This window comes from Sardina pilchardus, chromosome 12, assembly GCF_963854185.1.
Source record: "Sardina pilchardus chromosome 12, fSarPil1.1, whole genome shotgun sequence".
NCBI lineage: Eukaryota > Metazoa > Chordata > Actinopteri > Clupeiformes > Clupeidae > Sardina > Sardina pilchardus.
In genome coordinates this window covers 7,213,288-7,236,749 of record NC_085005.1, presented here as the reverse complement: position 1 = coordinate 7,236,749, position 23,462 = coordinate 7,213,288, and the positions used below count along the sequence as shown (strand labels likewise).

General features: G+C 45.0%; 1 protein-coding gene across 1 annotated transcript in view; it reads left to right on the top strand.

Moving 5' to 3' along the window:
- Nucleotides 1-23,462, top strand: part of lama2 (laminin, alpha 2) — a 163,835-nt gene that overhangs the window by 120,117 nt on the left and 20,256 nt on the right. Inside the window, exons 36-46 of the mRNA XM_062550527.1 lie at nucleotides 780-891; nucleotides 3,688-3,850; nucleotides 6,907-7,117; nucleotides 7,687-7,803; nucleotides 9,308-9,471; nucleotides 10,832-10,970; nucleotides 12,871-12,973; nucleotides 13,290-13,406; nucleotides 17,614-17,796; nucleotides 21,879-22,033; nucleotides 22,643-22,786. Coding sequence (XP_062406511.1) covers nucleotides 780-891; nucleotides 3,688-3,850; nucleotides 6,907-7,117; nucleotides 7,687-7,803; nucleotides 9,308-9,471; nucleotides 10,832-10,970; nucleotides 12,871-12,973; nucleotides 13,290-13,406; nucleotides 17,614-17,796; nucleotides 21,879-22,033; nucleotides 22,643-22,786 — 1,608 coding nt within the window. The remainder of the gene's footprint in view (nucleotides 1-779; nucleotides 892-3,687; nucleotides 3,851-6,906; nucleotides 7,118-7,686; nucleotides 7,804-9,307; nucleotides 9,472-10,831; nucleotides 10,971-12,870; nucleotides 12,974-13,289; nucleotides 13,407-17,613; nucleotides 17,797-21,878; nucleotides 22,034-22,642; nucleotides 22,787-23,462) is intronic.

Below are 23,462 nucleotides of genomic sequence, written 5' to 3'. Positions count from 1 at the left end.
TGTGCTTGTGGCAGATTTAATGAATTCCATGGATCCCCGGTGGGCCGCGTGGCGAGGAGAGGGCCTTGTGCTGCAATGCTGCTACGGCACATACCTCTCACCTAGAGCATACTGCACATACCTTCAGACATTCTTTCCATGCACCCTCAAGAGCTTATACGTGTGTGTGGTGTGTGTGTGTGTGTGTGTGTGTGTGTGTGTGTGTGTGTGTGTGTGAGTGTATTTGTGATTGAGTGTGTAAAGATGTGCTTTGAGGTAGCCACATCTGCTCAGCCTTCTGTTAAATAAAGGAATCACATATTTAATGTCGGACTCAAAGGCTAAGTCTGCTGTGTGTGTGTGTGTGTGTGTGTGTGTGTGTGTGTGTGTATATGTGTGTGGGTGTGGGTGTTTATTGTGTTTTTCAATGTAAGAGAAGAGAAACAAATATATTTTTTTTTTAGTGTGTGCAGGTGTGGGTGTGTGTGTGTGTGTGTGTGTGTGTGTGTGCATGAGTAGTGTGTGTGTACTGTTTTTCGATGTTAGAGAAGACAGAAAAACCTTAGCGATTTGAGTGCACTGTATTTGTGTATTTTGAGTGTGTGTTTGACTGTTTGAGTATGTGTTTGTATGCCTGTACAGTACAGTATGTGACATTCACACAGGTTGCTGCTCTGTGTGAACAGCTGAACCCATTCTCTTGTCCTCCCCATGCACCCTCAAGAACTTATACTGTACGTGTGTGTGTGTGTGTGTGTGTGTGTGTGTGTGTGTGTGTGTCTTTGTGGACGCTCCTCCAGGCCACTAAAGTGTCCGCCGATGGCGAGCAGACGGACTCGGACGCCGAGAGCACTCACAAGAGAGCGCAGGACCTGGAGCAGTTCATCAAAGACACGCTGCTGGCCGCCGAAGGTACAGTACGTCTCGCGCTTCGGCACTCCGCATTCTTTGCGGAAGAAAGAAGCCTCTCGGTATGCTCAGGCGACGAGGCTGAGAGTCGGGGTGTGTGGCGTGTTGGAGTGTGTTACTGTGTGTGTGTGTGTGTGGGGGGGGGGGGGGGGGGGGGTAGCGCGTTGGAGGCAAGGCTAAGTGAGCCATTATGTACACACTGAATAGCACTGGAGAGTAGACCGAACTAAAGCACGCGCATTTGACCTTTTTGCCTGTTTGACCTTGAGTTGGTGAGCATTCATGTTTGATTTTAGTGGCTTATCTGTTTGGATATGTTTCATAGGGCAGAAAGAGGAGAGGGGAGGTAACCATACCGGGGTGCATTTCTCAAAACCACAGTTGCTAACCCTTTGGCAACTTATTTGATTGCCTAATGGAAATTGCATTGCAACCAACAATGTTGCTAACTTGGTTAGCAACTATGGTTTTGGGAAAGGCGCCCCAGACTGCTACAGTAGCTGTTAAAAGTATCAGACACATTTTGAAATATCTGGTTAAATGATGTTTTGGGTTAATACTACCTACGACTGCTGAGATGATAGACTTCTCTAGATCTGACTCTTGTCATTGGCTTGGATGAGGGACGTCTAAAGAATAGGGGGCCTCTGTGGATCTAATTATTAGCAGGCAGTGAAAAGGAAGCCTAATCAAGCCAAGGCTGCTGCAATACTGGGTCCTTGCAGAGGTGTGTGTTGGGCTCTGAATATCACCAATGATGAGAAACAGTTAGACACATATTGTGCATATACACAACATTTACAGAAAAGCCCTTGTGTTGACTCACACTCTCGCACACATAAAAACACACAACCACATTTGATGGACGCGTATCAAATTAGCATCTCAAATTATTTCAAGCAAACAGCTGCGTTCTCCGATAGGCCTTTTATTTTTTTAAGAGGGATGTTTACCCGAAACGAGTAATGCTTCGTCAAGTGAAATTAACAAGGAGACATGTTGCTGTCTTTATCAAGCGACTCATCATTTCATCCCTCCCCCTGCAAGACAAACCTGGGGAATGTTTAAATGAGACTGTATCCGATGGGCCTATCCATAGACGCGCAGTTCCAGAGAGCTTAATTGCCTTTGAAACGCACTATGTAATTATTTCGAGCTGAACGAATGTAATTGGCATATATTTTGTTTTTGTAATCATATTAAATAGTTTACGTTTGAACTCCTCAGGAATTTAAGGAATGCATCTAATTACGCTTCGTTTTAATTTCCAATTTTATGATTTGTATTTAAATTAGAATCCAGCAAGCAACTTGTTTTCTTTTTTTCTTTTCCCCCCACTTCTGCCCCCCTCCCCCCATCGCTCGCATAAGCGTCTTTGAACTGATCGGGTTTTGATTTCAAAGCGGCAAATTAATTTGATTAAAGTGCGTTAGTCTGCCAAGCAGAATTTGAATTTCTTTGAATCCACCTGAAAGAGAGCCAGACAACCGAGCAGGCAGACGAGAGATTCACAAAATAACACGCGGCGGAGAGGAGAGGAGAGGAGAGGAGAGAGGGAGCGTGCGCGCGCGCGAGGAAGAAAGAAGCGCGAGAGAAAGCTAACGACGACAAAAGGGAGGAGGAAGAAAGAGGTCGGAGGAAGAAGAGTGCCACATTTCTCCTTTTGTCGCGCCGCGGCTCCCTTTGTTCTCTCCTGCCTTTGAGCCCGTCACAACGGCCCGACTACACCGTGACGCCGCCACACACAAAGTGGGGACCTTGTTGCTCGCACACACACACACACACACACACACACACACACACACACACACATATAGAGAGAGAGACACACACACACACTCAAGTTCGACAAATGGCCCTCGAGTAGAGGCTTGTCAAGGCCGGAGGAGCTGAAAGCGAAATGAAGTGAGCACGGGTTCCGTCTGTGCCGCGCGGGCCCTCGGAGAACCGAGAGACGACCGGTGACGCACGTTCCTTTCTTGCCGCTCTCAGATCGCGAAGTGGGAGCGCGTTTCTGTTCCGTCGGCGTGCTGGAACGTCGCCTCGCCTCGCCTCGTCCGCCTCTTCCAGGCTGCGCGCCGTCGCCTGCCAGCGAATAATTAGAGGGGAAAACGAGGACTTCAGATGTGGACGCTCCTAATGAGATGCAGCTTCCTCATCAAACGCCTCTGGACGAGCCTCGCTGTCGCCGGCTCAGGCGATTTCTTTCTCTCTCTCTCTCTTGAGGTCTCTCTTTCTCTTTCTCTGTTTCTCTCTCTCTTCCTCTCTCATTCTCTCTGTCCCCCTCTCTCTCCATCTATCTCTCTCTCTCTTTCTGTTTGTCTGTCTCTCTCTTTCTCACTGGCAAAGATCAGTATATTGGCACACAAATTGCCACCAAACCTGTAACTAAGACACTTCCCAGGGTGTGTGTGATGTTATGTGAAAGTGATAAGTGAAAGATTAGTATGTGTCTGTAATCGTATTTGCGATTACAACAATTTTCGTGCACGGAATTGTGATGTGTGGTTTTCTGTGTTTATATTGTTTGCATACATGAAAATGCATTCACCTGTATACTCAATCTTCTATGTGTGTGTTGTGTGTGTGTGTGTGTGTGTGTGTGTGTGTGTGTGTGTGTGTGTGTGCATTTGTATGTGTGTGTGTGTCTGTGTGTGTATTTGTGTATTTGTGTGTTGTGTATGTGTGTTTGTGTATGCGTGTGTGTGTGTGTGTGTGTGTGTGTGTGTGTCTGTGTCTGTGTGTTTATTTGTGTGTGTGTGTGTGTGTGTGTGTGTGTGTGTGTCTCTCTCTCAACAGCCCTGCGAGATAAAGCCGAGGACTTGAACGCCACCCTGGGCCGTCGCGACGGCGCCCCTGAGAAGAGCCTGAACCAGATGCAGAGCGAGATCGAGGCCATGCTGGCCGAGATGCGCAAGCGCCAGCTCTCCGGCAAGAAGGTGATCGCCGAGGACGAGCTCGGGTAGGCCTCTCCGCTCCCCATCGGCCACGCACGTTTCAGACACACTAGTGCACAACTCTATGAGCTATTCTATGGATTAAACACTCACACTCACACTGTACAAACCTCCAGTTGATTCATGCATCAATGCACATCAACTAGGGCTTTACTAACAGAATGCCACAAACATGCTCAGCTTACCCATAAACATGCTCACAAATAGGATACCAACTTTAAAGACGTCTTCCCTGGGGGTGCTGTGGCGCAACAGGCTGCAACATACCCTGCGGTCATGTCCCGATCCCACCCCATCTCTCTCTCCCGCTTGCTTCTAGTCTCTCTCTACTGTCCTATACGATTAAAGGCAAAAAGCCCCTAAAAATATACTTAAAAAAGAAAAGGAAAAAAAGATGTCTTCAAACCATTCTCACACTTACCCATGTGTACTCAAAAGACATCCCGGGTATGCACACTGAAGTACTCATCCCAGATGACTTCATATGAATCCTTCCTGGCACATGTCACGGATGGCTGAACTTTCTAATTCAGCCTGTGATCTTCATTGAGACCTAATTCATTACTTAATCCATTTAGCATCCATGTACCTCACATTAGAGTCTGCAGCACCTTCATGCTGACTCAGCATCCAATTCATGAGTTCAGCCAGAGAGCGCGCGCACACACACACATTCACATACACACACATACACACACACACACACACACACACACACACACACACACACGCACACACACACACACACACACACACACACACACACATGCACAGAACTGTCTGAAAGCTGAAGGTCCAGGACTGTAGACTCAACCCTATTCATAACTCTACAGAGCTAGTTAGATCATGATTTGGGATCGATAGTTTCATAGAAACTGTTCCTGGATGAGCTATGCACTAAACAAACACAATTGTCCTACAAGAAGCAGTAAAGTGGACTTTGTGAGCCTCCTGAAGTCGAAATAAGTAAGCTGCAGCCTTGGCTGTTTTGATGGATGATTCATGATTTTTTGAAGAGCTGTGAGTCTTTTCCAACGCTCTTTACCCAAGAACATATTTTTAGAACCTTTCCCCGTGCTAGGACCCGCTCATACAAGCTGGGCTTCACCGGTTTGGTATTCACCTGGCAAAGATCAGTCCTCTTCCAGCATCGCTGAGTGTTTCACCAACAAAGGGCCAGGACTGCTCAGCGAAAATGAGAGAGAGAGAGAGAGAGAGAGAGAGAGAGAGAGAGAGAGAGAGAGAGAGAGAGAGAGAGAGAGAGAGAGAGAGAGAGAGAGAGAGAGAGAGAGAGAGAGAGAGAGAGAGAGAGCACAAACACATTCCACTAGCGAATGCGCTTTCTTCAGCAAGAGGAGAATCAAAGCTATGGCTCCTCCTCTACGGAGTCCTCTCCCAAATCCATGACCTTGATTTAATTTCCACTTTGAGTGGTGTCTGTCACTTGACATCAACCTGAACATCAACTGAGATGATCTATAGTCTCTGCCAACAATTAAGCATTTTTCATGAGAGAATACGAGTACTGATTTTTTACACACAATTTTATACCAGTTAATTGCAACACTGTACACTTTTAATGTGTCATAATATATGGCTAAATAATTATCCCGAGAGGTAAATATGTTCTTAAGCTACAATTTCATCTACAATTTCATGAGCAATTCACTGAATATTTGCGTTCCCACTAAAAGCATTTTTGCGGATGAGTGCTCTGCAACCAAATGATGAGACTTATTTTTTATTCCTGATGTAAAAATCTTAATGAACTAATTAAAAGTTGCCTGAGGTGAGCAGGAGGAATATTATTCCCTCTAATCAAATTAGAGCTGAAATGGAATCCTCGCACGAGAGCCTCTGAAGGGCAAAGAGAGCCATCTAGTGGCCAGAAGATGGACATTTCAGAGATTTTGAAGGTGCTGAGGCAGGTTGATATTTTTTTTTTTTGACAAGGTAGATGTACACCCTCTGTTCTTGAGCAGATTGTACAGAGGTCTATGCAGTGCCTTTCCTATGTTTGTACTTCAATCATTTGCCAGACACTAGCATACAGCCCTTTAGCATACAATACCCACACCCACCCCCTCCCCGTGAGAAAATATCTGATCATTTACGGTAGAAGTTATACATGTTCTGTGAAAGTTATAAGCACGCACAATTGTATAATTGTGAACATGTGTTTCTGTGTAGTTTGTAATGCTCTACAGTACAGTATATCTGTGTGAGTCAGGATGAGGAGACTGAACAGGCAGGAAGTTGTTTTTAGACTCCCACTCATAAATCATGATGAGCAGCCATGCCCGTGCTATGGGGTTAATCCCCACTGAGTGCTTAAACTGACAAGAGATAGACTGCATCTTCAGACTACGAAAACAATGCCTTGTACCACTGATTGCTTTGAACAAGACCAGGTTTCTGAATACCTAATATTGTTGTACTTAAAATGCAGCTCCATGTTTACTTGAGGAATATAATCCTCACTACAAACAAATCTCCACAATCCTCAAAGGTCAACGCAAATATCAGTGCAATGCATACCAGTTCAATGCATGCATAAAACATGACGGCACATGCTGTTGCTGTTGACTAGGCTACTTAATTATTTATTTTTGCTATGTATTGTGTACCATCGGTCTGTCTTCTTCTTCTTCTTCTTCTTCTCTCTGACTTATGTGTGCTATGTATTGTTAATCATCTCTATGTCTTCTTCTACTACTTCTAACTTCTTCCTCTTCTTCTATCTCCTTCCTCTTCCTCTCTCTGACTTATGTGTGCTATGTATTCGAAATCATCTCTATGTCTGCTTCTTCTTCTACTACAGTACTTCTAACTTCTTCCTCTTCTTCTATCTCCTTCCTCTTCCTCTCTCTGACTTATGTGTGCTATGTATTGTTAATCATCTCTCTATGTCTTCTTCTTCTTTTCTTCTACTTCTTCCTCTTCTTTCTCCTTCTTTTTCCTGCTCTTTCTCTGACTTACTGTATATATTTTTTTGTCCTGGCATCAGTGTTCCAATAAAGGGGTTCTTTCCCCCCCACCCCCCCTCTCTCTCTCTCCACAGCGCTGCCGAGGCCCTCTACCAGAAGGTCAAGCGCCTCTTCGGGGACCCGCACCAGGCCACCGAGGACCTGAAGGCCGAGGTGACGGGCAAGATGGACGACCACCACCACAAGCTCAACGACACCCAGGAGCTGCTCAAGGAGGCCCAGGACAAGATCAAGGCGGCCGGAGGGCTCTCTGACGCCAACCAGCGCAAGCTGGACGCTCTGCAGGTTAGCCAAGGAGCTAACATTGTTAGCATGTTTTTTTTATGGACGAGGGATGGGTATTTCTAAAGATAGAGGTGGACATTGAGTCATTGTCTTGTAGCCCTTTTCCTTTGTTTAGCTTTGGTCTTAGATCATTCCTTGGTTCCTTTGGTGCGGCTCAGCCGTCTGTAAATACGCTATAGAAATGAAAATTGACTTGACCTGACTTGACTTAATTGATTGAAGAAACCCCCAATAGCCTCAATTGTTTGGGTGTAAGATGCTTTACTTTGAACTTTGAAAACACTTGAAGCACAACTTTGAAAACACAATTTGGCCTGGTAAGGCTACATCCAAGACCTTCCTCTTGCAAAAAAACCCTTTAGGACCCCATATGCTAGTGTGCCATTCATGACCCTGGGATTCTTATTGCAGTTGCTACAGTACTATGATTCTCAGTATTAATTGCGTATATAACTGTGTGTGTGTGTGTGTGTGTGTGTGTGTGTGTGTGTGTGTGTGTGTGTGTGTGTGTGTGTGTGTGTGTGTGTGTGTGTGTGTGTGTGTGTGTGTGTGTGTGTGTGTGTGCACAGCGTAAGAACAAGGCTGCTCTGGCTGGTAAGAAGGCCACGGAGGCTGTGCTGGAGGAGGGGGAACGTCTGCTGGACGAGGCCAACCTGCTCTCTGACAACCTCAACCGGGAGATCGAGGTGCGTGCACGTGTGTGTTCCATTACGTGGTGTGTGTGTGTGTGTGCGGTGTGTGCGTGAGTGCGTTCGTTCATGCCTGCGTGTGTGCGTATGTGTGTGCGTGCAGTGCGTGCGTGTGTGCATTCGTCCATGCCTGCGTGTGTCTGTCTGTGTGTGTGCATACGTGCGTGTGTGCGTTCGTCCATGCCTACGTGCGTGTGTCTGTGTGTCTGTGTGTGTATGCGCGGTGCGTGCGTGCGGTCGGCCATGCCTCCGTGTGTGTGTGTGTGTGTGTGTGTGTGTGCAGTGCGTGCGTGCGTGCATGCGTTCCTCCATGCCTGCGCGTGTGTGCTGTCTCTCCACCTCTCCTGCCCACTCCCTCTAAACGCCCTTCCCCTCCAGAGCTCGGCTGACTCAGCCTGGCGATATTAGCCCTGCCGTTTACTCTCCGAGTCAGTCTCCCTCCAGAGCCTCCCTGGATCCTGGGGGTCTTCCAGGGTAATAATCCAACGCCTGAACCAGCAGTCTCGCACACTGACTCACCCGCCTAATGACTCATACGGATCGGCCCCAGTGACAGCAACGCGCCGTAATGATCCGGCCGCTAGCGGCTATCAGTAGCGGGAGCGGGAGGCGATAAATCTCCGTTATACATGAAACGTCAACTCTCGCTCATGTTTTTACCCCCCATTACGGTTTGCACTGTAGTTACATCGTCGCAGAGATGGCGTAGTCAGCATTGATTTGTAGAACTCTTTATAGTTTATGTTCTTACGCGTGTGGTTCAGAGCTTTGGCAGCATGAAGGGAAGGACCACACACAGCAAAAACGGAAATGTGTTAAAGAGGATTAAGAAGGTTTTCTAGAAAAGTTCAAAATGAAAGTGTTCAACAAGTGTAGTGGATGTGATCAGAGCAAGACATAAACTCAAATGGTGAGTGGCAAAAGGAAGCCTGTCCCAACCAGCAAGAACAGGCCTTTTTATTCTCCAACCAATCACAGAGCAGGGACCTACTGTACACCCAAGTCCCTCTCCACCTGCCAGAGAGATAGAGGATACAGAGTGCACATCAGGGAGGCTCCAATAGTCATAATCTTTTAGGATCTTCAGTTCAATAGTTCAGTTCACTTTAGTTTATAGAGGCTATCTCCAGGCTCTGTGCTCTTTGTAAAGCTCAGCTTGAAGCTCAGCATGGACTTCAACAACAGTCAGTCATTGGTTTAGGAATGGGAGTGCACACTGACTGATGTAGGATTTTAGAGGCACGATGACTGTAGGTGGCTCCGTGAGAGTGTGTGTGTGTGTGTGTGTGTGTGTGTGCACGCGTGTGTGTGTGATAGGCAGTCTTGCTGTGTGGCCTTGGCGATGTTTTATGTACTCTTGAGTGTCAAAGCTGTATCATCTCTGAAAACATTTGAATCCTGTCTGCAAGAAATTTGATTGGTGGAATCAAATAACAAATTAAAATGTGTGTGTGTGTGTCTGTGTGTGTGTGTGTGTGTGTGTGTGTGTGTGTGTGTGTAGGATCTGGACGCTATGAGGACTGAGCTGAACCCGCTGCATGACCAGCTGGACTACCGTGTGGGGCGTCTGACCAGCGGCCTGAGTGACAACACGCTGCCCGACCTGCTGCTGAGGGCCGAGGGCCACGCCGCACAGCTCAACGAGTCCGCCGCCATACTGGACGGGTACGCCTCCGTGTGTGTGTGTGTGTGTCTGTGTGTGTGTGTGTGTGTGTGCTTGTGCGTGTGCGTGTGTTTATGTGTGTCTGTGTATGTGTGTGTGTGTGTGTGTATATGTGCGTGCACATGTGTGTCTGTCTGTTTTTCTGTATGTATGCATGAAAAAAAACAACACCTGACAGAAAGTCTGTGTATGTGTGTGTGTGAAGAAGAAAAATTCCGGAAAGTGTGTGTGTGTGAGAGAGAGAGAGAGAGTGTGTGTGTGTGAGAGGTTGAGGCAAGCTAAATGAATTCCACGCCCTGCAGATGCACAGCCGCTGTTCTCCATTCAGATCCATTATCACACTTCTCCCACCAGGAGCCGGTCCACTCCCCTGACGCTGAGCAGTGTGCTCGAGAGTTCTCCTCTCCCCAAATATTGCTCTCCTCATCCACAGCTCCCATTTTAGGACACCTTTTTAAAAGCCAAGTGGGTAATAAATTATTACCCCCCCCCACACACACACACCCTGCGCAACACTAGTATTTTCTACTGAAGAGCATATTGAGCACTTTTGGTTTGTTTAGTGTTTAAAAATATGCTGAGTAGGATGTTCAAGAAAACAGGTTTTCGCCTGTTTCGGAAGAATTGGGGGTGTTTTTTCTTTTTTTTTGTTGTTCCAGAGCGGCGTTTGCCTAAGAGATCATTTCAGTTGGTTTCAGCTGCATTACAGTACACCTCTCCAGTGTGTCACCTGTGCCTGGGGCTCACAGCCCACGGCTGGGCCTGGCCTGAGGGGGGAACTCGTGGAGGAACAGAACAGAACAGAATAGAGAACACACACACACACACACACATGTGTGAGGTCCCTTAGGAGGACACGCGTGTGTGTAAGGGCCCTACAGGCATCAGAATAGAGAGCAGGAGGGAAACAGGCATAGTAATAGGCAGAGTAACAACCATGAAGAGTTGAAAGACTCCCCTGTGCTCAGCTGTATGTGTGTGTGTGTGTGTGTGTGTGTGTGTGCGTATGTGTGTGTGTTTGAGCAGGCATGCAAATATAAGAAGATACAATGGTCCTCTTGACACATACATGTACACAAACACACACTTTCTCTTGCGCTCTCTCTCACACACACACACACACACACACACACACACACACACACGCACACACGCACACACACACACACACACACACACACACACACACACACGCACACACACACACACTCACACACACACACACACACACACACACACACACATACACATGCACCCACACACGCACACACACACACACACACACACACACACCCTTAAGTCATCTCCTTGAAGAGGATACTGACCCCAGTGGTCCTCCATATGTCTCCCTGACCTCCACAGCATCCTGGCCGGCGCCAAGAACCTTTCCTTCAACGCCACGGCGGCCTTCAACGCCTACAGCAACATCAAGGACTTCATCGAGGAGGCAGATAGGGTCGCCAAAGAAGCCAAGGCCCGGGGAACAGAAGCAGTGCAACTGGTGAGACACACACACACACACACACACACACACACACACACACACACACATACACACACACACACACACACACACACACACATACAGAGACACAAAGAAAGATTAAAGGTTCAAGGAATGAGACCTGGCTGATTGAGGTGAAGGAGGTAATTTCTCCCTCAGGACAAAGTCCAGGACAAAATCCATACATATAAACTCACACACACACACACACACACACACACACACACATCCATGCAGACACAGACATAAAATCACAAGCTGAAGTCCTACAGCCGCTCAAAACTCACAATCCCAATTCCTAATAACACATACTGTACACCATCACACAGTGCTCCCATACCCCTATGCAAACTCAGACACTTTTCTTATTCTACTTGTACACACACACACACACACACACACACACACACACACACACACACACACGCCTGCTGCCTAACATGTCGCACAGCAGTGATTCAGGATCCCAAACCTGTGGTACCACTTTATTCAGTTCCATTTGTCACGCGCCACAGATCAAAGTCCCCTCTCTCCCCACCATTATCTCTTCCCTCCCTCCCTCCCTCCCTCCCTCCCTCTCTCTGTCTCTCCCTCCCTCCCTTCCTCCATCCCTGCTTCCTCCACAAGCCAGTGGAGGTGAGGGGAAATCTCGTCTCTCTTCCTCTCTCGCTCCTTTTTCTTTCATTTCCTTTCTCGCTCTTCCTCTCTCTCTCCCTCTTTCTCTTGCTCTCTCCCTCCCTCTCTCTCCCCCTCTCTCTCTCTTTCTGTTCCTTTCTCTTTCTCTTCCTTCTCTCTTTCTTTCCCCATCTCTCTCCCTCCCTCTCGTTTATTCCCTGAGGAGCAGAATCGAGGCCGAGACGTTGAAAGGAAACATTTGTCCCCTGTGGTGGTATATCTGTTCAGACAACGTATGTTGGGAAATATAAAGAGACCCAACTGCATGTGACACATGAAAAAACTACAAACGCAAACTGGAAACAGGACCAGGCGCAGCAAAGTTGATTTAACAAGCTGTAATAGATGGGTCCAACTTTATTTATAGGGCAGCTCGGTGACTCTAAAGTACTTTACAGTTTCTACAGTCTGGAGCAGCTTATTTAAATGTTCAAAATGTTGAGCATAATTCTTTCAAGATTCATCTATTGATTTCATATTTTTTGTATAATTGTTGGGCTTTTGCCTTTATTTGGATAGTACAGTGAAGTGTGACAGGAAGCACTGTAAGTGGGAGTGAGAGAGAGATGGGGTGGGATTGGGAAATGACCGCAGGTCAGATTGGAACCTGTGTCCCTGTGGGCATTTGGACCCCATCATTGTATGGACCATAGACATATACCTATATACAGTATACTGTATCTATGGCATAGATGGTGTAGACGATAGATAGATGTATATGTAAGGGATAATGTATAGAACGCCGGTCATTATCGGAAAATAATTCCCGACAGGATGAACTGAACCCCGACACGCAGCGGCGTTCTATACATTATCGCGCTTATTATACGGCAACTTGCCAAAACGAGAAAAGAAACTTATCTCAATGTGTCTTTAGCAATGACTTGGCTACTGTTTCGTGGCTTCCGCTACAACTAGCAGAGTGAACCCGTTGCCATTGGCAGCGGTCATTATACCTTCGGAGCGGTCATTATGCAAAAATAACTGACCGGTAGAACGTTGAGAGGCCCATTCAAAGTGAATGGGAGCTCCCTCAACATTCTAGAGAGCCGTATAATAAGTGTACATATACTGTCTATGGTATGGACTCTGCGGCCAATTGCACCATGTCAAGTTTTTTTTTCCTGTTGCTGAGAATGTCTGTATTGTGATGTTTGCGTAAATACAATACTGTAGAGGGTGACCTCAGTGACTCATCTGAGGGTCCATCTCTGTCCCCTAGTCCACTGGACCAGAGGGCCCGGTGAAGGAGCAGGCCCGAGGCTCACTGCAGAAGAGCAACCGCTTGCTGGACGAGGCCAAGAAGCTGGAGAACGACGTGAAAGGTGGGGCCGAGTTTCAAAGCAAATCAAATCAAATCAGGCTTATTGGCCATGTATACTTGTGTATGCAGTACAAGGAATTTGGTGAATTTCAGAGGTGGAAAATTCCAGCTTCAGAAAACAAAAGTCCAACCACGTATTGGATCTACCTGTGCACTTAGCACAGGTGATCCCACCAATTAGCAGCTCTACCTGGCAGAAGGGTTGTGTTAATTAGAATCCGCGGGTTAATTTCACAGAGCACTTGAGCAGTTAAGTCTCTCGGAATGAAGGCCACTTTAGGGGGGATTCTGAGGCAAATTGCCGCTTGCTATTGCAGAGAACGGAGAGACCTTGGAGAATCTGAAGGGCAGGATGAAAGCGGCGGGTCTGAAGAACGCCGGCCTCATGAAGGACCTCAACGACACCCTGGGAATGCTGGCCACCATCCCCAATGGTGAGTCCTGTCAGCTTCAACATTCATGTCTCAACAGATGGTTCTTTTCCTGGGACTGTTTGTGTGTGTGTGTGTGTGTGTGTGTGTGTGTGTGTGTGTGTGTGTGTGTGTGTGTGTGTGTGTGTGTGTGTGTGTGTGTGTGTGTGTGTGTGTGTGTGTGTGTGTGTGTGTGTGTGTGTGTGTGTGTGTGTGTGTGTGTGTGTGACACCCACGACAGGCAGCCCCTGTGACAGGCGATCAATATAGCGCTGGCTCCTGGTGAGTCTTGAGTATGGAAGCATATGAGTTCCATAATTCAAATGAGAATGCATTCTGCAATATGCAATTCTAAAAGACATTACATTAGGCAATTGCTAATTCATTATGCAATTTAATATTACAATTTGCAATACTTTCTTTCAAACTGCATTTTAATATACAAAGTGACAATGCAATCATCAAATCAATTTGATTTATTTTGGTTAAAAATTTGAATAAACATGGATTGAATTGCATTCCATTTTGCCATGGTACTTTAGTCTCAAAATTCAAATGGCAATTCATTTTGCATTTCAATTTTCAATATTCAGTTTCATCTTTTAATTGTCAATTACTTTTGCAATGTAATGTTCAAAATTCAATGTAGAATTGAATTATTTTTTAATTTTTTAATTTATTTGATTTTTTTTTTTAAATGTTTTTTAAAAAAATATTGAAAACATTTTGAATATTTTTTGGCAAAAAGTTTTGCCCGGTTTGCAGAAATAGCGCCCCCGTTATTGCATAGCACTTTGTCACGCTCTTTGTGTCTCAAAATTCAAATGGCAATGGCAAACGCGATTCCAAAACACTTTGCAATCTGTCAGTCTCCCATCACCCATGGCGGGAACTACGTCACGTCCGTGTTTATCTCGCATTGGTCAGTCTTCTCTTTAAGGCGGGTCTTGGGCAGGGCGGCTGACGGCCTCCAGGTAGAGAAGATAACGTAAAAGAGAAATGGTCGCTGACACAGTAGCCTACTGTTGGAGGTGATGGGCAAGAACAGTCGCTCAGCTACTGAGCGAGGCAGGCGTGTGTGTGTGCGCGTGCGGAGACCTTGATCCGACCGTACGCCACCCCCTCCAGGAGCGTGTATCAGGGTGAAGCGTGAAAAATAGCACACAGGTAGCCAGGGGAGCTGATCGAGGGAGCTGGCAGCCCAGGGCCCTGGAGCTCATATCTGGGTGCAGCGTTTGCTCCTCTCAGCCCGGAGGACTGCTCCAGATTAACGACCATAGACAGTAAGATAGGCTACTGACAGGGCTAACACAGGGCTACTAACAGGGCAGGGCTGTTAATGACAGGGCAACATCGTTTCATTCACACTCAGGCACTCCTGGTCTGACCACGACCGTCCAGCTGCAGCCTGCACTGTCAGAAAGGAAGCGTAGCCACGTCCTGAGATATCGATGGCTTTGCCCCAAACGAGGAACGTACATCGTTCTTTTCACAAATACACCATATTTGTAAGCAAATAAAGTGGTTTACTTAAGATTACTCAGCGTTTTATCAACGTTTGGTCAGAACCGGAAAGCAAGCGTAGTCACTTGCTGAGATATCGATGGCTTTGCCCCAAACGAGGAAGTAGTTTTTCACTGATCGTTGATAAGAATGTAGCACAAATTAGCAAGTGCATCTTTTAATAGGTGTCTACGTTTTATTTTTATAACGTAGCACAAATGTATTACATTCGTCAATGTTGACGTTTTTCAGTTATAGTTTTGGATGTTGAATGTTTGTACAAACAACAATCCAGTGGGATGATCACGTCTCACCGAGTCTCGCAACCGATTCTCTACCACCGCCGTCATGTCATCCGGCACAAGCTTCCTTGGTACACTGCTGTCATAAGCATTACGGTTCCCCATTGACTCCCATTGATTCTGACTGTCAGAATCAATGGGAGTCAATGGGGAACCGTAATGCTTATGACAGCAGTGTACCAAGGAAGCTTGTGCCGGATGACATGACGGCGGGTTCCCTACCGGTGCAGCGAGAATATTTTCGCGGACCAAACGTTGATAAAACGCTGAGTAATCTTAAGTAAACCACTTTATTTGCTTACAAATATGGTGTATTTGTGAAAAGAACGATGTTCGTTCCTCGTTTGGGGCAAAGCCATCGATATCTCAGGACGTGGCTACGCTTCCTTTCTGACAGTGCAGGCTGCAGCTGGACGGTCGTGGTCAGACCAGGAGTGCCTGAGTGTGAATGAAACGATGTTGCCCTGTCATTAACAGCCCTGCCCTGTTAGTAGCCCTGTGTTAGCCCTGTCAGTAGCCTATCTTACTGTCTATGGTCGTTAATCTGGAGCAGTCCTCCGGGCTGAGAGGAGCAAACGCTGCACCCAGATATGAGCTCCAGGGCCCTGGGCTGCCAGCTCCCTCGATCAGCTCCCCTGGCTACCTGTGTGCTATTTTTCACGCTTCACCCTGATACACGCTCCTGGAGGGGGTGGCGTACGGTCGGATCAAGGTCTCCGCACGCGCACACACACACGCCTGCCTCCCTCAGTAGCTGAGCGACTGTTCTTGCCCATCACCTCCAACAGTAGGCTACTGTGTCAGCGACAATTTCTCTTTTACGTTATCTTCTCTACCTGGAGGCCGTCAGCCGCCCTGCCCAAGACCCGCCTTAAAGAGAAGACTGACCAATGCGAGATAAACACGGACGTGACGTAGTTCCCGCCATGGGTGATGGGAGACTGACAGATTGCAAAGTGTTTTGGAATCGCGTTTGCCATTGCCATTTGAATTTTGAGACACAAAGAGCGTGACAAAGTGCTATGCAATAACGGGGGCGCTATTTCTGCAAACCGGGCAAAACTTTTTGCCAAAAAATATTCAAAATGTTTTCAATATTTTTTAAAAAAACATTTAAAAAAAAAAATCAAATAAATTAAAAAATTAAAAAATAATTCAATTCTACATTGAATTTTGAACATTACATTGCAAAAGTAATTGACAATTAAAAGATGAAACTGAATATTGAAAATTGAAATGCAAAATGAATTGCCATTTGAATTTTGAGACTAAAGTACCATGGCAAAATGGAATGCAATTCAATCCATGTTTATTCAAATTTTTAACCAAAATAAATCAAATTGATTTGATGATTGCATTGTCACTTTGTATATTAAAATGCAGTTTGAAAGAAAGTATTGCAAATTGTAATATTAAATTGCATAATGAATTAGCAATTGCCTAATGTAATGTCTTTTAGAATTGCATATTGCAGAATGCATTCTCATTTGAATTATGGAACTCATATGCTTCCATACTTGAGACCAGCATCTCAGCTCTGACAGAAGCCAAACGGGCCTGTGCATCTGGGTTAAACTCTCCGAACACACTAGTCGCTATGACAACCCGCCAGGGTGTGTGTGTGTGCGTGGGGTGTGTGTCTGTGTGTGAGGGGCTGATCAAGAACACGCCACAAGTCGCACCCTCGAGGCGGCAAAGCGTCCCGGTTGCGCGTCGTCTAGACAGGCAGGGTGCAGAGAAGCAGAGCCAGACGCTCAGAGCTCATCAACCGATGTAGGGAGACCCATCACACACACACACACACACACACACACACACACACACACACACACACACACACACACACACAGAGATCGGAGACCACACACACAGAGAGAGAGAGAGATCGGAGAACACACACACACACACACACACACACACGCACGCACACACACACACACACACACACATACTCACACACACACACACACATACACACATGCTTGGACACGCACAATCACACACTTACACACACAGAACAGAGAACACACACACACACACACACAGAACAGGGACCTACAACATCAGGGCCAGAGGTTCCCTTTCAGACATCCACAGAAGCACATCACTGAGCTCTAACTTGCTTCCCAAATTCTGATGTCAAGGCACTGAGAAATGAATATACAAAGTGTTATATTCTTAAAAGTTTACACACTTTTACGTTGTTCATTGGCAGTAGACTTTATATTACAAAAATGCAAAAATATATGCAGTATTCCAGAATTTTACTTGGATTTGTTTTGATCAGCTAAAACGTTATGATGCTACACTTTGGTATGGTAATATGAGGGGAGAACTCCTTTTTTTGAATGCTGTTTGTGTTCTAAGCCTGTGTGTGTGATGTGTGTGTGTGTGTGTGTGTGTGTGTGTGTGTGTGGACTGACCAGACACAGCAGTGAAGATCCAGGCCACCAAGGCGAAGGCGGGCGAGGCCAATGAGACGGCCAATGACGTGCTGGCGCGCCTGCGCGACATGAACCTCAACCTGATGGGCATCCAGCGCAACTACAGCAAGCTGGCCGACGACGTCAGCAAGGCCAACAACATGATCCAGGACCCCGACAAGAACAGTAGGCGCTGCCCTCTCCACTCACTGTCTTTTCAATCACTCAGAGCTGTGTTCCAAGTGTTCACTCGTTCACTCACTCAAATCTGTGTTCCAAATTAGTGCTGGGCGGTATACCGGTTCACACCGAATACCGGTGTATATTTTCGTAATGATATGAATTTTTAATATACCGCCATACCGGTGTATTTGATTACACTGTGGGCGGAATGCTGCGTCGCGCGTCATTGTTTCAGACGGGACCCTTTTCAGTGTTGCGCTTCTAAACACGCATGGTGAAAGTAAACAGTGGAGCCTGTAGCACAAGATACCTCACGTTTTCCCTTTAATTATGATGCTGAAGGCTTAATTTTTCCTTGGGTGTTGCACAGAATATCTTAAATTGTCCCCCTAGTTAACGAAAAGCGTTACTGGTCTTAATAACCTACATTGAAAGGGATTTTCCAGTAGGCAAAAAAAAAAAGAGATTGTTCACCGCTGTAACTAGCTAGCTGGCTAGTAGGCGAACCCACCGAACACAGGAATACTTTATGATCTTATAATTCATCTTACCTTAATAACATTCGCTGAAATTATCCAAGTAGCAAGTAAAGCATGTTACAGACATGAACTGAACAATACTAGCTGGTTAGTTAGTCATGATCTTGACTGTCATCAGTGCACTGAAACGAACTTTTGTGTTTACATTTTGCTTAGCGAACCGTAACATGATAGGCTAACAAGACATCCACGTGAATTCTGTAAACGTTAGCCTACCACTAACGTTATGTGTAGAGCACACAATAACAACACGGCATGATTCTGATGGGCCTATTTGACAGAGTAGGCATATTAGCGGAGCAGTCTCTTCACTTAGTCACACTTGTTTTATATTTCCTTTTTATATTTACTTGAAAACAGTGTACTTGGGCTTGAACTTGAAGCATAAGTATTTGCACTACTTTTTGTGTAGGTTTGTGCAATTTGCATAGTAAAAGTTCTGTATTTTGACTGCAATTGCCCATTAGAATCATGATGCCTCTTTGTAAACAGCATCATGGCCATGCAACCTGTAATACTACTACTAGTGTGGAATTATTCTACAATATTCACTCATTATGACAGTAAAATAGGCCATCCTAAGTCAATCTACTGCAGTAATTCCTTGGTCAACCCATAGAAAATGTTGCGAACACTTGATTATGCATGGAAAAAAAATACCGTCATATACCGTGAAACCGTCAGAATTTTGAAAAATACCGTGATATACATTTTTGGCCATACCGCCCAGCACTATTCCAAATGTTCACTCGTTCACTCACTCAAAGCTGTGTTCCAAATGTTCACTCGTTCACTCACTCAAAGCTGTGTTCCAAGTGTTCACTCGTTCACTCACTCAAAGCTGTGTTCCAAGTGTTCTCTCGTTCACTCACTCAAAACTGTGTTCCAAATGTTCACTCGTTCACTCACTCACTCGTTCACTCACTCAGAACTGTGTTCCAAAAGTTCTCTCACTCACTCACTCACTCACTCACTCACTCACTCACTCACTCACTCACTCACCATATAGGATGTGGTTGATTCACTACACAGTGTCCTATGTTGTGAACGAGTGACAATTTCATAAATTTTTTTTCCATTTGGAAAGGGATGTTATTGGCAAGACCTTTATACTTGAAAGTAGTAGCCAAAGCACAACATTCTGTACGGTAAAGAAAGCTGAAGGTTCTCACTATTAGATTTGTCTTGTCCTGTCTGTCTGGTGATACATTTCCTGATATGGTATTGATTTGTGGATATGGGCATGTTCAAACAGAATACAATGTCAATGGAAATCATTAACTCACACATTGTATTGTAGGGTTTTGCCGTGTGTACCACATTTGTAATGGTGTGTCTTGTTTTTTCTGTCCCCCTCTGCCGTCTTGTCATTGCCCTGTGTGTGTTGAACGTTCCCAGCGATAAGTACGTATATTTCTCCGTCCCGTGGCGTCCACTCCCCGCTGTGTGGCCTCCAGTTAACTCCCCACGTCCTTCTGCAGCTCAGACCCATGCATGAGGGCTGGATCAGCTCCGCATGGCCTCCCAGTTTACTCCTCCCTTCTCCTGCTCTCTCTCTCTCTCTCTCAATCCCTCTCTGTCGCTCGCTCTCTTTTTCAATCCTTTGTTTTCTCTCTGTCTCATTTTCTGCCACAATCTCTCTCTCTCTCTCTCTCTCTCTCTCTCTCATTCATTGGGAATCCATTGTTCTCTCTCTCTTTCTTTCTCTCTCTCTGTCTCTTTCTCTCTCAATCCCTTGTTCTTTACTGTCTCGGGCCTGTAACTTTCTCCTCGTTCTCACTTCAACAGGATTAGGCGCAGTTGCTGAAAGCTTTACTAAGCGTGTTATCCTAATTTGCACTTACAAAGGGGAGGAAAAAATAAGAAATGAAAAATAAGAAATGATTATGCTAATTGTGAATGCGCAGTGTGCTTTTTCTCTTCTCCTCTAGTAATGGACTGTTTTGTCTGTACCTTGAATGCAGCTAAAGAAGTTACTAAGAGACAGCTTATGTCCTCTTGCTGCAGTTCTGTCTCTGTGGCTTGCGCTTTCTCTCTTCTCTTCCTCTTTCTCATTCTCTCCGTTTCTCTTTCTATCTTTCTCTATACGGTATCTCCTGCTGATTATGGGTATTAGTCTAGTCGTAATTTCTTGAACCCAGAAATGTTGAGTACCCTAAAGTTTTATTGCAGAAATGTCATCTATAGGCCTAATAGATGGAATTTAACTTGGTTGCCTAAAGTTGCACTTTGGGCAATTTGCATAATTAGCATAAATATATAGGCAATTAAGGTGAATAGGGTGCAGGTGAATAGGGTAAAAAATTTAAATAATAGATATCACTATGAAACTTTCTTAGTTGGTTACTTGTGCTAAGATGAGAAAAAAATGTATTGCATGTTTTTTATATTTTAATGTTTACATATGCAAATGAGGCCATGTCTCATTAAACATGCGCTTATTTGCATACTGACAAAATCAGATTGTTTAATAATAAAGTCATGCTCAAAATATTTTTTTCCAAGGGTAACATGTGTACTTGGGGTCTGAGTTGGTGAAAACCTTTAAGGAACCTGTCAGGAGGCAGTGTTGACCTATGGACAGACGGATTAAGAAATTAGGTGCTCCATGCAAAATAACTATAACAGCATGCACACACACGCAAACCTACAAGAACTGTACATAATATGCAAAATAACTATATCCAGCATGCACACGTACACAAATACACATTAACTATATACAAGAACTATACAACCTATAAAATAACAATGACATTTTAAAGGCACAGGAGCAAGATGTTTTTGTACGGTCACAATTATGACAATTGGGATTAAATGGGTCAATGGGTTAACGCTGCCTCCTTACCAGGTTCCTTTAAAGGTTTTCACCAACTCAGCCCTCCAAGTATACATGTTTACTTTGGAAAAAATAAACATTTTGAGCCTGGCTTTATCACACTATCTGATTTTGTGCGTATGCAAATTAGAGCCTTTTTTATGAGATATGGCCTAATTTGCATATGTAAACATTAAAATATAAAAAACATGCAATACATTTTTTTCTCATCTTAACACAAGTAACCAACTGAGAAAGTTTCATAGTGATATCTATTATTTTTATTTTTTTTACCTTATTCACCTGCACCCTATTCACCTTAATTGGCTATATATTTATGCTAATTATGCAAATTGCCCAAAGTGCAACTTTAGGCAACCAAGTTGAATTTCATCCACTAGGCCTATAGATTACATTCATGCAATAAAACGTTAGGGTACTCAACATTTCTGGGTTTACTATTGGGCCTATGGGGATTACGACTAGACTATATGTCGGGGGTGTTGTTACAAAATTGGCTGTCATGGTGGCAAAGCAGCTTTTTCCTCTTGTGAATGGCAGCTACCTGTCGAGCTATCACTTCTTATCTCACTGACCATTCTTCACGCTGTCTCCTTTCAATATTGATGTGTGTATGTGTGTATCTACTTCTGTGTGGTTGTGTGTGTGTGTGTGTGTGTGTGTGTGTGTGTGAATGTGTGTGTGTGTGTGTGTGTGTGTGTGAATAGTCCATGCGGCGGGAGCTAAAGTACGGGATCTGGAGAACGAGGCGGATCGTCTGCTGGAGAAGCTGAAGCCCATGAAGGAGCTGCAGGACAACCTGAAGAAGAACATCTCCCAGATCAAAGAGCTCATCAACCAGGCCCGCAAGCAGGCCAACTCTGTACGTCACACACACACACACACACACACACACACACACACACACACACACACACACACATGAACCTGTCTTGACCATGAAAAGTCATGAGTGTCATGAAAACCTTGACATATACTCATGATTATTTATGATCAGACACTCACACTCTGTGTTCCTCCATCTATCAACAGTCACACTGCATTGGCACACCCACTCCTGTTCTTTTGGTTCTGTCTCTCTCTCTCTTTCACACACACACACACACACACACACACACACACACACAGAGAGAGAGAGACACACACCACCAGCTATGCAGAGAAGCCAGCTGCTTCTTAGTTTATGTGTCCCCATATCCCCAAAACATCATGTTGAAATATCTTCTTTAATGCGTGCCTCAAAATATAGATGTTATGTCAACAGGCCTTGAGCAGAATATATGCAAGCATCAATAGTCATCAGTTACAGCCAGTCAAGTTCACTCCCCCTCAATGTACATATCAATATTTTATCCTGTGCATTATTAAGTATTGAGTTGGAACTTCATACATTATAAATATCATATTGATATCTGAAGGGCATGACTCAATCGTGGCGCTTTTGTTTATCCCTCTGTCTCCTGTCGTCCAGATCAAAGTGTCCGTGTCTTCCGGAGGAGACTGCATCCGCGCCTACCGACCCGACATCAAGAAGGGCGGCTACAACACCATCGTCGTCAACGTCAAGACCACCACGGCCGACAATCTGCTCTTCTACCTGGGCAGTGCCAAATACGTGAGTCCTTCAGCCTACAGAGCCTCAAAGAGCCCCCGTCCCTCTCTTTCTTTTTCTCTTTCTCTTTCTCAGTTCAAATAATAAAGTTGCTTTATTAGCATGACTGTATGAAGACAGTGTTGCCAAAGCTATTGTTACATACAACATTACATGCAAGAACATAAGAGAAGAACATAAGAGAAAAACAAAAACAAAAAGTACATAAGAAGGAGAGTCTCTCTCTCTCTCTCTCTCTCTCTCTTTCTTTCTCTTTCTCTTTCTTTCTCTCTTTCTCTCCCCAAAGACCAAAATGCTTTCAGAATTCACCAAACTCCAGTCCCCATATAAATTGTGCTGTTAAAATGGTGAGCATAACAGACAGTGCTCCATTGCAACAGGTTTAGCTGAAACAGTTAAGTACTGTAAGTCACTAGCCCCTACAGTAGGGACTCAAACCCTTCCAAATCCATCAGTGTTGTGTAGGTAGTATGTATGTAGTATACTGTAGGTTGATTCCATGTCAGAAATGGGAGAAAATGGAAGTACTTCAATTTCTCTGTCATAGCGAGCATCTACAAAAACAAGACCAAAGAGTACACAGTGTGGTGTTTTGTCCTCCCTCAAGCAAAAAAACGCACAACACACACCACTGGATGAATTAGAAATAATTCTCCCCGACCGTCGTTATTTTCTTCAA